Source organism: Martes martes (assembly GCF_963455335.1).
Source record: "Martes martes genome assembly, chromosome: 7".
Taxonomy (NCBI): domain Eukaryota; kingdom Metazoa; phylum Chordata; class Mammalia; order Carnivora; family Mustelidae; genus Martes; species Martes martes.
In genome coordinates this window covers 99,510,068-99,524,623 of record NC_137894.1, presented here as the reverse complement: position 1 = coordinate 99,524,623, position 14,556 = coordinate 99,510,068, and the positions used below count along the sequence as shown (strand labels likewise).

The 14,556-nt window shown below is 34.7% G+C and overlaps 1 protein-coding gene across 3 annotated transcripts in view; it reads left to right on the top strand.

Annotated features, from left to right (window-relative positions):
* Positions 1–14,556, top strand: part of DDHD1 (DDHD domain containing 1) — a 95,631-nt gene that overhangs the window by 47,577 nt on the left and 33,498 nt on the right. For 2 of the 3 annotated variants that reach the window (XM_080807333.1, XM_080807332.1), the window contains exons 3-5: positions 2,957–3,085; positions 4,167–4,314; positions 13,121–13,227. In XM_080807333.1, the coding sequence (XP_080663459.1) occupies positions 2,957–3,085; positions 4,167–4,314; positions 13,121–13,227 (384 nt within the window). Of the gene's footprint in view, positions 1–928; positions 1,031–2,956; positions 3,086–4,166; positions 4,315–13,120; positions 13,228–14,556 lie in introns of all 3 variants that reach the window. The other variant, XM_080807331.1, reaches the window with a different exon arrangement.

Genomic DNA, 14,556 nt, shown 5'->3' with positions numbered 1-14,556 from the left:
AAACTGCTTTATTTAAAAACCAAAAAAAAGAAGAAAAAGAAGAAGAAAAGAAAAAAAACTTCTTATAAATAGGTTCAATTTCAAGTGGATTTTTAAAAAAAAATGCTTATTTAAAATGTAAAGAAATTTACCGATACGTAACTAGCAATGTTCAACAGGGAAAGTGTTGACTTCAAGGTTATCTACTGATTTGCCAAAAATCAAGTCTGTGTCTGGCTTTATGTTGTCTGTTTCATGTTTAAAGATGTCACAGCATGCATTTTTACTAGTGACTTTTTTCATCATTTATTACTAACTTTCATTATTTTATCACTAACCAGTTAAAGAGCTTCCAATTTTATTTATTTTGGCAAAAGTTTCATTTTTAAAATTCTTTTCACAGCTTGAACAGAGTTGTGAAAAGAATATTTTCTGTGGGAAGCTTCCATTATATACTTCAGTAATAGAAGGCATCTAGTGGAATGTATATTGTGATATTTTCTCAGGAAAACTGCATTAAATGTCTAAAATGTTATTTATTGCCTTCTTAATTTGGACACCAGCTGTCAGCTAATTTGGTGAAAGTAAATAACCTTAGTATTGTGAAGATGGGTTTATATATCCCTTATGCATACAAAAATACCAAACCTATTTTTTATTCTATCTGTGAAAAGGCATTAAATATGATGATCACATAGTTGTCTTTAACGGATAAATTTTAGGTATGATTTGCCTTTTTTTTTTTCAATAAAAGTAGAGTATCTATTTGATAAACATTATTAAACTAATGTTTTGCTTTACTGGTTTTTAATTAGAAGTTACATGAATAAAGCATTTAGAATAATGTTTGTCAAATACAACTCACCTTTTAAAGTTAATACAACAAAAAGGCAAAATGGCAAACCTCATTTAAAATTTACTTTGAAGCTCAGTGTTTTTGCTTTCTTAGTTGTCTACCACCTCCCTCCCTTCTCCCTCCCTTCTCTGTTCAAATGGAGAGGATATAAGGAGAGTACAGATGCGGCAGGTCTTAAACGAAAGCGTTCTCAAGGTACAGTAATTGTAGTTTTATTTCTCCATGTAGTTATTTCTCCCTGGCTTATAGTATTCGGCATTTAAAGCATAGAAGTTTTTAGTTTTTTAGAAATGTGCCCATTGTGCTATTTTGCTTAGAGTTACCTAATTATAAGCAACATAAACATTTGTAAATAATGTGTGTAGTCCAGTAAAGGTATGTTCACCCAATACTAAGAGGTTTTACTTTAAGGCGGTTTGTGGATGATTTGAGGAGGAACAAAATTGTGTTGGCTTTAACACTGTTCTCTTAATATCTTGGTCCTATAGTTTTAATGTTTTAAGCATATGTGATTCAAAACTATTTTAACAAAGATGTAGTTTAGAAACTAGATAAAAATGCTTTAATAAAATAGTGGTTTGGATCAGACATAGAAAAGTAAATAATTATTAAACTCTTGCAAAAGATTTTCCTAATTTACAAAAAACTCTTTTATAAGAAAAGCTGAGTTTGTACATTGTTACTGGTTTTTGTTTTGTTTTTTTTTGGATTGAACATTATTAATGTTTGTTACATTAATCGCATCTAGGTCTGTGTTCAATGTTAGTAAAATGCATCCTGACAGATAAGTGAAATATAAATTGGTTTCTCATAAATTTTTGAAATTATATTTATCACATAACTAAGAATAATTTCCCTGAAATGATTTACTTTTCTATGTGTTTTTAGTAGGGAATAGGTTTTCATAAAAATGACTTACGATCTTATATCTTGACCACGGCTATATAACCTTTCATATTTAAACTTCAGGTTATTTTCAACTCATTTTCAAGTCAGAATAGTTAGACTCTGCTGGTAATCAGCTTTGGGGGAAGTCACTTAATCTCTTTGTACCTCTGGGTCTTTATATATATTGGGAGATGATATTTTGCTTAAAAAGTTTTTGTTTTTTTTTTTTAAATAAATCAGGGATAGCAATTTTAAGGTACTTGGTTTTCTGAAGATGGGTATGTGGATTTTCTCACCTTTATACCAGAGATATAGAGAGGAACGTTTAAGGCCTTCTGAATGTAATTATCAAGTTATGAATGGATGAATATGTTATGACAGTTCTTAATCCACTGCTTCCACAAACATTACTGAATTTGTGACACATGTCAGGCACTGTGCTAGGACGCTGGTGCCAGTGGTACAAAATGTGGTATAAGACATTGTGGCTGCCACAGAGAGCTTATGTATTCCTTGAGCACATAGGTTTGGTTATTATTTTTCCTTAGAGCTTATTTATAACTAAGGTATACCTTAGTTATAGAAATGCAATAGCCATACTGATTTGAACATCATAGTAGAAAATATTTCTTCAATATTTTTTTGATATCTTATTAAAACATCTTTCAACTTTGGATTTCTGTTATGGTAAGCAATATCCAGTGATAATTGGTTTTTATATCCATTTCAAAACTATCATATATTCTAATAAATTAGGTTGTTCTCATCCCAGTTAAAGATAATTGTTTTCCTCTAGTCTTGTTTTGTCTTGCACTGAGTGAAATTTTCACAGATCCAAAAATAAAATCCGTAGAAGAAAGGAGATTTAAGTTTTTATGTCAAAGATATTGAGGACTTTCATGAAGGTGTATATTACCCCTTAGACCTAAGAAATGGGCATATCATGTGGGAAAGCAGTTCTCTAATAATCACAACATATTGACTATGTGTTATACATTAAAATTACGGTGGTTAAGCCAGTTAGTCCGTGTCGTTGAAACAAGTTGATATTCCCTGTAGCATGGTTTATCATTTATAAAATAAAGTCCCTATCCGTTATTTGCTTCACATCGATATGTGTTTCAGCAAAACAGTTTCTTATTGAACAGTTAAAATACTGATTCAAAAATCTGTGTATTATAACTCTTCACACAAATGAGCAACCTTAACATTAATTTTTCCTTTTTGCAACAGCTATTCATAGTTTCAAGTTGAGTCGAAATCATGTGGACTGGCACAGTATGGATGAAGTGTATCTTTATAGTGATGCAACAACATCTAAAATTGCAAGGACGGTAACCCAAAAACTGGGATTTTCTAAAGGTAATTGTTAAATATTACTATAGTTTGTCAAAATTTTGAAAGAATCTTTTTCTCTTACATTCAAAATAGACTATTCATATTCTATTTTTAGTATATTTTAAATATGCCTTAAATTTAGTGACAGTTACTGCCCCGTTAAATGAAACTTTCATTAAGGCGATTGAGTTCACATGTATTCATCAGTGGTAATAGATTTAGAATGATCTGACAAGATTAATAAATATATTTTATACTTATAGAAACACAACAGCAATCAAACCTCAGGCAGTGATGTGAAAATAAAACATGGCAATTGAAGGTGAAAACTAAAATTTTGTGTTGGATTTAGTGAAATGGAAGTCATTGGTGATTTGGATAGATTGAGGGGGCAGAAGCCAGATTGGTATGGGTTGAAGTCTAGGTAGGTAAAGAAATGGAGGCAGTGAGATGAGACAACTTTTTCAAAAAGTGTGACTAAAGGGAAGAAAAGAGGAAATGGTACCTGAGAAAGATGTGAGAACATTACTAATACATTTTTCAGAAATTTTTGTTAAGTCTGATAATAATCTTTTTTGCTATTCCATCTTTTGTTGTGGCTTCTTTGGTAACAGATGTGCTTGAATATCTTCTTTATGTTTACTAGTCATTTGTATTTGTTTTGTGAATTACCTTGTACCTTTCGCCCATTTTGCTATTTGAATGGTTGTCTTTTCACTTTTTGGTTAGTAAGCTCTCTTTTGTACCTTAGTAATTAACTAATTTTGCACATATTTTGCAAAATTTTTCCCAATTTGTCATTCACCTTTTATCTTTGCTTCATGGTATTTTTTTGATAGAGAACTTTTAAAAAATTTTTGTGTGTTCTGTCCATCGTTCCCTCCTTCCTTTTCTTTTTTCCTGTTGTTTCTGGCTTTGGTGTCGTGTCCATTTAAGCACTTTATATCTGAGCCAGTCAAGATACATCTTCTTATAAATTTCATCCCCACCCAATCCAGTGAAATTTTTTCTTAATATTCCTTTTACTTTATTATTTCTTTCAGTATATTGTCAAAATGCTATATTTGGAATAAATAGTAAACTTAGAATCACAATTTTTCTACAGCATCAAGTAGTGGGACCAGACTTCATAGAGGTTATGTAGAAGAAGCCACATTAGAAGACAAGCCATCACAGACAACCCATATTGTATTTGTCGTGCATGGCATTGGGCAGAAAATGGACCAAGGAAGAATTATCAAAAATACAGCCATGTGAGTTCTTTGATGAATACATTCTCCCTCTAGTCTAGAATCCAAACTTTTGTCTGGGGTATAACAGAGTGTAATCATTCCACCACCTGTTTCTTCAATGCCAGCTACTCTAGTATCTTTTACTTTATGGATGGAATTTCTGGACCAAATTTTGAGAGTGATTATGTCCAGATGATGGTGATGACAATGATATTTGAATTCTTTTTCTCCCACAGCGTGGAGAAGATGAAGGACGAGAAAGTGTTTTTAGCTTACTAATTTACATTAAACTAAGGTTGAAAGCAAAGAAGAAGGCTGTTTTCATTTTTATCTTACTGTTTGAACTGCAGAAACTGAGAATAATTGCAAAGTTGCATAATTATGAAAAAGCCTAAGAATCATTTAAATTGCCCATCAGCAGTTGAACGTGGCCATTTAATTACTACCAGGGGAAACCAAACTCTAAATTTTACACAAAGAACAGTGGGCACTTTACCAACACACCAGGTACATTATTTACCCCATTAATTTATTTATATTCATCTTTATGCTAAAAAGTCCATCATGTTATGGGAGTGGAGGATGTTTGTGTGTGATGAAAAATGTTAAGGACTGTGTTGAAGAGAAATGTTAGGGTTAAAGATTCCGCCACAGGAGCGCCTGGGTGGCTCAGTGGGTTAAGCCTCTGCCTTCAGCTCAGGTCATGATCTCCCACCTGCTGCTCTGCCTACTTGTGATCTCTCTGTCAAATAAATAAATAAAATCTTTTAAAAAAAAAGTTTCCACCACAAATTTGGCTCTAACCTAGCAGCCAGTATGAAGAAAAATCTAATCAGGGCTTTCTGCCTGGCTCAGTCTGTAGAGCATGCATCTCTTGATCTCAGGGTTACGAGTTCAAGCCTCATGTTGTGCATGGAGCCTACTTGAAATTAAAAAAAAAAAAAAAACTAATCACATTTATGTGATTAAAACTAACAATTGTTGGTTCGGAGCACACTTGATCTGGTTCTGAGGCTTCAAATAAATGTGTTTCTTAAGTCCTTTAGAGCAAATACTGTGGGATACCAGGAGCTTTGTCCTCATCAACATCTCTATAATAGTGCAATGTTGAGTTTTGTTTCACCTTTTATTGTAACACCTCTTAATGTCAACTGATGTTGATTAAAGTAAAAATACAGTTCAGCTTTTAAAAACTTTGTCAGATACTGCCAAGCCACCCTAACTTCTGTCAGTCTTCATAGCTTATATTACAAAAATCTCTTCCCTCTGATTCTGACTTTATTTTCTGATGAGTTGTGCAAGACTTCTTGAATATTTATGGTTTATTGTTAAAATGCTGATCTCTTGCTTGGATACCTAGGAACCTGAGACGTAGGTTTAATGACATGTTCTTTGTGGATCTATTGGTAAATGGGAAGGTATCACCTTGCTTATTTTGGGTGTAGGTGAGGGAAAAACCTAACCCAAAAAGGCTTAAGCCAGAGGAGGAATTAGTAATTCATAAAACTGAGAAGTCTAAATCTAAGATTTGCCAGGTTGAGAATCCAGAATTCAGTTTCTATCTACTCTGCTTTCCTTCATTTTTTAGCTGTTCTTGGACATTTGGTTCCAGATATGATTTATATTATACTGTGTTCAACTTTAAGAAAAAAAAAATAAGCCCTTTTTTCCAGAAGTCCCAGCTAGTCTAGACATTTCAGTGACCAATGGCGTTGCATCCAAATGCCTGAATCTACTACACATGCAGCCATGCAGGGTCTGATCTGCTGAACTTGTCATCCACAGTCAGATGGAAGTTGTCTTCATCAAAATCATAGAGAGAGACAGAGCCACAGATAAAAATCAAAAGCTAGTATTGGAAGCAAAACGAATGAATCCAAAGTGGCTCAGAAAAGACAAGAATCTCCTGGGGCAACAGAGTGGTACAGGTGGTTGAGTGTCTAACTCTTGGTTCTACTCCGGTGGTAATCTTAGGGTCATGGAATCGAGCCCCATGTTGGGCTCTACAGTCAGCACTGAGTCTGCTTGGACTCTCTCTCCCTGTCCCTCTGCCCCTCCTGCTCGTGATCTCTCTCTCTCAAATAAAAAAAAAAATCTTTAAAAAAGAGTACCAGTTACAGAGAAGATTGTCATCATTCCTTCAGAGACAGGTTAATTTAATGGAAAACTCCCCACAAAAATTAATAAATGATAAAAAGTAAACAAAGCAATTCTCCTTAATAATAACTGGGAAACCCCAGAGGACTTCTTAATCCTTTCCCTTCTTTCTACCATTCCTAAGTTAGTTGTCCAAAACTGTAAAAAGAGTAAAATTAACTTCATCTTTGTCACTGCCATTGTGACTCTTATTTGTATTTGTGAGACTACAGTTGAAATGAACAAAGAAGTGTAAAGGATTACCAGACTCCACCCAACTGGCAACCTTTTGTTCTCTGAGGACCTCTTGAAATCATGTTCCAAAAGCCTTGAATTAGAAGTTTATCCCTCACCTTATTTTAGTGATTGATGTGTATTAAGAAGAAAGTTTATAGACAACTTCTAGGAATATCAGAACTGGTTTACTAAAAAGGATGAATGTATTTGAGTTGGATTGGATTTACTTTTTGTGGTGATTTATAACAAGGAAAATCTTTGCTGAACTTATATACCAATACCATAAATAAGTAATGTTAAAGCTATAATTTTAGAAGAGTATAAAGAAACTTTCCATTCCATTAAACATGGTAGATTTAACACTTAAGCTTATCTTATTCCCTCCTGAAACCTCACTGGAAATGATAGCAAAGGAATTTTTAAAAGAAAAAAGGCATAAACACAGAAAAAAATGGAAGGACAACAGCAAACAAGATTATCAACAAAATTTACTTTTTACTAAAGTAAATTTACTTTTTAGTAAATTTTAAAAAAGTAAATTTACTTTTTAGTAAAGTTCATTCACATGGTTAACGAATCAAAGTATAAAAGTGTGCAGAGTGAGAACTCTGACCCCTGTTCTTATCTCCATCATCCCCCATTGTCCCTGTCCTTGTGTCTCAAAGCAATGTTATTCATTTATTTTATATTCTTCTAAAGTTTCTTTAGGCAAATCCAGATTTTTTGCATTCAAAGGTGGCATATATAGTTCTGGACCTTGCTTTCTTGTGTAAAGAGTGTACCTGTTGATTGCTTTCATGATTTTCTATTTTTCTCCTTTCCTATATATGTCTTAAAACCAACTTGTTTTGTCAATTGATTTTTTTTAATTAAGGAGAATTAGAAAGACTTACTTTTTTAGAGCAATTTAATGATACTTAATTGGACAGTAATTCTCAGGCACTATTAGTCTCTTCCTTCCTTTCTCAAAAATACCAACTAAGTAAGCATTTGTGTAGGGGAACATTGAAGTTTAACAAGCTTACAAAAGGACAGAGCTTTGTGCATGGCCTTACAGCTTCACAGTCATGGGTTGTAGCCTGAGCTGTAGCATAATAGTTTTCAAGCATTCCTGTTTTGTTGTTTCCTCCACCCTCCATTGGTCTCAGTGTTTCTCATGTAGTCAAGACCTATACATTTTGGAAATGTTCTACCATTCCTCCCTCCTACCCAGCTCTCTTCTTCCTCTTCTTACCTTCTCCTTTCCCCTTCCTCCCTCCATTCCCTACTAATCTTTTCATCTTTTTTTCTTTCCTTTTTTTTGAGTCATTCCAATTAATTATAACCAAGTGATTAAGAGATATACCTGCTTGCCTAATCATTATCTACATGAGTGATAGTGATCCTGTGGAGTGGAGGACTGTGGAAGTTTACTAGGGAAAAGGACAGTATTTTATGAAAATGAAGTGTTTTCCTGAGTTTGTAGCTCAGTCAGGGTTCCTCAACTCCATCAGTTTTGACATATTTGATCAGACAATTCTAATTATTGTGTCATAATGAAATACATAAGAACTATACAGTCATCAAACATAAATATGTGGGTAGAATAATATTAAAAATCTTAAAATATGGTCTTTCTTATACATTCTCATACTTGTTAAAACTAAACATTTGAAAAGATGGCAAAGAAACTTAAAAATGCATTTATAACCCTTATTGGACTATCTGCTGTAAAAAAATAAAACGAAAACAAAAAAGGAACTTTTAGACTCTGTGGGTAATGAAAAAGGTCATGCCTTCAAGTCTGTAGTTTTGGCTATCATTTATTTTCAGTACTATTAAAGGAAGCAGATTTTCCTTTTGGCAACCTACAATATATTTAGACATTTTTAAAGGCAACTTCGGGGCTATATAATCAATAAAATGTAATCATATTGTCAATAATGCCTTTTAAAATATATTAGAAATGGAGATAGACTTTTTTAACAAATAGTAGTAGGATAGCTAGATAACCATAGGAAAAAAAAATAAAATTGGGTCCATTTCTCACACTCAGATAAATTTTTATTTGATCACATTTAAACGTAAGAAACGAAGCCATACAAATACTATGCATTTAAAAGGTGGAATTGAGGGGAGTTTGAATTCTTCTATACTTTAGGAATATTAGAAAACGATCCTAACTATGACTTGATCCAGAAACAATAAGGAAAAATATTGATAAATATTTTCCCAAAAAAAGCTATGTTGACAAAAACATAAAATAAGAGAAACTAAGTGCAGCTTCTATCACAGATAAACAATTAAAATCCTTAGTATATAGGGAACTTCGAAAAATAAAAAATATCTGGCTACCTTTTAGGAAAATGGCCTAAAGAGGTGAACAGCTAATTCCCAAAAAAGGAAATGCTAACCTTGCTCATCAAATGTAAATTAAAATTGCACTAAGATGCCATTTATTGACATGAGATGAGCAAAAATCAAAATTTGACAGTATTCTCCTTTAGCCAGACTGTAGGTGATAGGCATTCTCAAACTGCTGGTAAACGGCAATGAAGAAGGGAGAATATGGGAATGTCTGTCAAAATTATATATGCATTTATTTTTTGATCCAGCAAACTTAACTTCTGGATCAAGAATAATATCAGCAAAAATATTTTTTAAGAGATTTATGCCCAAAGCTAATCTTTGCAGCATTATGTGTAATGGGAAATTACCCAAATGTGCATCAGTAAGAGACTGGTTGATAAACTATGGCTGTTTATATGATGGAAACTATACAGTTGTAAAGCAATGAGGTGACTCTTTGAAAAGATCGTGAAAGCTGAGAAACCTGCAGCTAGACTGACCAAAAAAAGAGAATTCAGTTTATTAAAATCAGAAATGAAAGAGGGGACATAATTACTGACCTTACAGAAATCAAAAGGATTATAAGGGATTACTATGTATAATTCTGTGCAAACAAATTAGATACCCTAGATGAAATGGCCAAATTCCAAGAAAGATACCTGCTATCAAACTGATTTGATGGGGCGCCTGGGTGGCTCAGTGGGTTAAAGCCTCTACCTTCGGCTCAGGTCTTGATCTCAGGGTCCTGGGATCGAGCCCCACATCGGGCTCTCTGCTCAGTGGGGAGCCTGCTTCCTCCTCTCTCTCTCTGCCTGCCTCTCTGCTACTTGTGATCTTTCTCTGTCAAATTAAAAAAAAAAAAAAAAATCTTAAAAAAAATAAAAAATAAAAAAAAATAAAAATAAACTGATTTGATGATCAGTAAGAAGATATAGACAATCTACATTGACCATTTAAAAAGTAAAGCATTTGAATTAGTAATAAAAAAATCTTCCTTCCCCCCCCCCACCCCCCAAAAAAAGGCTCAGGAACAGATGGCTTCAAATTCTTCTAATTCTTCAAATTCAAATTCTTGCAAATTCTGCACAAAAAAAGAGCACCAATTCTTCATAAACTCTCCGAAAAATGGAAGAGGAAAGAAAACTTAGCAACTCATCCTTTAAGGCCAGTAATGCCCTGATGCCAAAACCAGACAAAGATACCATAAGGAGAAACAAACAAACAAAAACCTATAGACCAGTATCTCTTATGAATACAAATCAATATTCCTTATGGACACAAAAATCCTCAATGCACTGAATCCAGCAGCACGTAAAGATTATACACTATGACCAGGTGGAATTTATCCCAGGAATGCAAGTTTGGTCTGACATAGTTTTTTTAAAAATCTGTCAAGAGTAACAGAACAGGGACACCTGGGTGGCTCAGTGGGTTAAGCCTTTGCCTTCATTCAGCTCAGGTCATGATCTCAGAGTCCTGGGATTGAGCCCTGCATCAGGCTCTCTGCTGAGCAGGGAGCTTGCTTCCCCCCTCCCCACCACTCTCCCCCACCCCGCCTGCCTCTGCCTACTTGTGATCTGTCTGTCAAATAAATAAATAAAATCTTTTTATTTTTATTTTTTTTTAAAGATTTTATTTATTTGACAGACAAAGATTGCAAGTAGGCAGAGAGAGAGGAGAAAGCAGGCTCTCCACCGAGAAGAGAGCCCGATGCGGGCCTCGATCCCAGGACCCTGGGATCATGACCTGAGCCAAAGGCAAAGGCTTTAACCCACTGAGCCACCCAGGCGCCCATAAATAAAATCTTTTTAAAAAATTGTTAATAAAAGGGAAGAATTAACCACTCATCCTCCTTTTCTCAGTTCATAAACTATTTGGTTGTACTACAAAGCAGCCAAATATTTGAGGTGAGGAAGTTTCTCTTTCTAGAAGTATAAGCTTTATAAACAAATAAGGAGTGATGGAATTTTAATAAATTATTGTAAATAATGATCATCATAACTGCTAGTGTCACCAAAAAGAGACGACCACATCATATGCACCTATGGAGTAGTAGTCTTGTCAAACAGTAGAACTTGAATGTGATCAAGCCCCTATATCTCACTAACAAATTACAGGAAATAAAGGACAAAGAACATGTTAAACAACACCATGAGGTTGCAGTCATTAAAAATCAGACCCTGATGGGGCGCCTGGGTGGCTCAGTGGGTTAAAGCCTGGTCTTGATCTCAGGGTCCTAGGATTGAGCCCCACATCGGGCTCTCTACTCAGCGGGGAGCCTGCTTCCCCCTCTCTGCCTACGTGTGATCTCTGTCAGATGAATAAATAGAATCTTTAAAAAAAAAAAAATCAGACCCTGATGAACTCTACAAGACAAAAATAAATTACAAAACAACCCCCCCCCAAAAGAGGAGAGAGGGGAACCTATAGATTAAGAGATGAATAAGAGACATATCCACCAACTACAGTGCACAAACATACGGTAGTCCCCCACCTTATCTGCAGTTTCACTCTCTGTGATGTCTGTTATCCGGTGTCATCTGCATCTGGAAGCAGTGATAGTAGCCTAACACTGCGTCACAATGCCTACATCATTCCCCTCACTTGATCGCTCCGTAAAGGCATTTTATCATCTCATATCATCACAAGAAGGATGAGTACAATGCAATAAAATTTTGAGAGAGAGACCACATTCATATAACTTTAATTAAATTATAAGTGTTCTATTATTAGTTATTGTTATTAAGCTCTCACTGTGCCTAATTTATAATCTCTATCATTGGTGTGTATGGGTAGGAAAAAACCATATAGATAGGGTTCAGTACTATCTGCAGTTTCAGGTATCCACTAAGGGTCTTCGAATGTATCCCTACATATAAAGGCGGGGGGGGACTCTTTGGACCTCAATTCGAACAAGTGTAAAAATATATTTTGTGTTATAAAATAATATTTCTAGTCAACTGGGAAAATGGGACCAATGAACTACATATTTGCAGAAATTGTTAAAAGTTTTGGTGTGATAATAGTACTGAATAGGTTATGTTTTCCTTATGTTTTAGAAATAGCTACTAAACAATTTACAGGTGAAATGATGTGATGTCTGGGATTTGCTTTTAAAATATTATGGGGGAAGGGTGCTACTATAAAGGCTGAGTGTGAGAGAATTTGGGGGGATGATAGAACTAGTCTGTATTATGGGGCGCCTACGTGGCACAGTGGGTTAAAGCCTCTGCCTTCGGCTCAGGTCATGATCTCAGGGTCCTGGGATCGAGCCCCACATCGGGCTTTCTGCTCGGCGGGGAGCCTGCTTCCCCCTCTCTCTCTGCCTATTTGTGGCCTCTCTGCCTACTTGTGATCTCTCTCTGTCAAATAAATAAATAAAATCTTAAAAAAAAAAAAAAAAACTAGTCTGTATCTTAATTGTGGTGCTAACCACAAATCTATACAACTGACACCAAAAGGGAAAAGAAGCCAATTCTGCTGTATCTTAATTTTTAAAAATAAAATTTAAAAATTCATATTATGGACAGAGTGAGTGGAGGAATAGATGAAATAAGACAGGCCATGACTTGGGACGCCTGGGTGGCTCAGTGGGTTAAGCCGCTGCCTTCGGCTCAGGTCATGATCCCGGGGTCCTGGGATCGAGTCCCGCATTGGGTTCTCCGCTCCGCGGGGAGCCTGCTTCCTCCTTCTCTCTCTCTGCCTACCTATCTGCCTACTTGTGACCTCTCTCTGCCAGATAAAATAAATAAAATATTTTTTTAAAAAAAGCGCCCATTGTTGGGTTTAAAAAAAAAAAAAGACAGGCCATGACTTGCTAATATTTGGAGCAGAGTGATGTCAGAAGGGGGGAAATTCATTGTCCTCTCACTCTACTAAAGATTTATATATATAATTAGAATAAAAGGTGGAAGCTTGTAATACTTGAAATCACAGGTGACAAATTTAGGGAAATATTCAGGTTTCCTAGTATTGTAAATTACTGCATAGTGTAACAATGATTGAAACATTATAGGATGAAGTTAGCAGTGAAAGTGATATGATTAAAGACATTTTATACCATATAAGTACATATGAGAAGTTACTTTGATAATGTTTTCTTTTGTTTTTATTTTGTTTTCTTTAGGATGAGAGAAGCTGCAAGAAAAATAGAAGAAAGGCATTTTTCCAACCACGCAACACATGTTGAATTTCTGCCCGTTGAGTGGCGGTCAAAACTTACTCTTGATGGAGGTACAGTTTGTTTAAAAATTAAGTGATTTAATCAGTGACAACAAAGTGTTGCTCATTGGGAGCAAAGTGTCTCATTTAGTTGTCTTGAGGTATAGTCACTCTTTGTTATAGATTAAGGAAATCCATTGATTTTTATTTTTTTATCTTTTTTATTAACATATAATGTAATATTTGTTTCAGGAGTACAAGTCTGTGATTGATTTTTAAAATAATTATATTGACATATGTTGATTTAGATCACCATGTAGATTTTAAAGATAGCCCAGTTTTCATGCATGCCTTCTGTGGATTAGGGGACAGGGCAGGGGGATGGGGAGCATGTGGAGGGAACAAAATATTGTCTCAAGTTTTTGACAGAAAGTGATTTATTGACAACTTTAAAAATATTTGTTGTCCACAGTTCCATATGAGCTTACATTTTCTTTCTAATAATTTTCTTTTCCTATATTTGGAAGATAAAAATCTCAGGTTTTTTGTTTTCTTTTGTTCCTGCATTCCCTGGGCTGGTGAATTATAATCTAACATAGAGAAATTATACAATATATTTGTTTAAATAAAATCATATTTGTTTGCTTCTTTAAAGAGTTATAAGCTAAAATATGCACAAAGTTGTTACTTTTTAATCTTTAAACCATTAGGATGGCACGTTTCAGTGATGATTTGCATAATCTGGAAAATGAAAGTGTTGCTGTAAACTTGACATCAGCTGCTGTTTGTGGGCTTTTCCTGTGTGCCTGGCACTCCATAGTTCATTCTGCATGGAGTTTCTCATTTAATTTTCTCATATGTCTTTGAAATATACCTAAATTGTTTTCTCTATTTTACTGATAAGGAAACTGAAACTCAGTGAAAGGTAAATGAATTTAACTAAGAATGGCAGACAAAATCTAGATCTGTATGACACCAGAGCCCTTGTTCATCACAGCACTAACCTGCCTCCCTGGATGATTTCCAAGGACTATTCCAAGTCTGTGGTTCTATCTCATAGTCAGTTTAGGAATGTCAGTTTTAGCTTATGAACCTAAATGGTATCCGAAGTTGTAATGAATTCCAAAAAAAAAAAAAAATTGCTGGTGATCGAAGAAGACTTCTTAGCAGCAGGAGCTCAGATATAAGGTTCTAGTGTAATTAACACTATCTTTCGGGCTTTTCCCGTTTACCCAGATAAATTTCTGAGGCTGCTCAAGAATGTAGGCAATATGAATGAACTAACGTTTAGTAAAATGGAACCTGTAATTTTCCGTCGGGTTTAAACTACTGTGATAGACTCTCAAGGCATTATGTTAAGTGAAAGAAACTAAAGGAAAAATACCACTGTTTCTCTTCTCA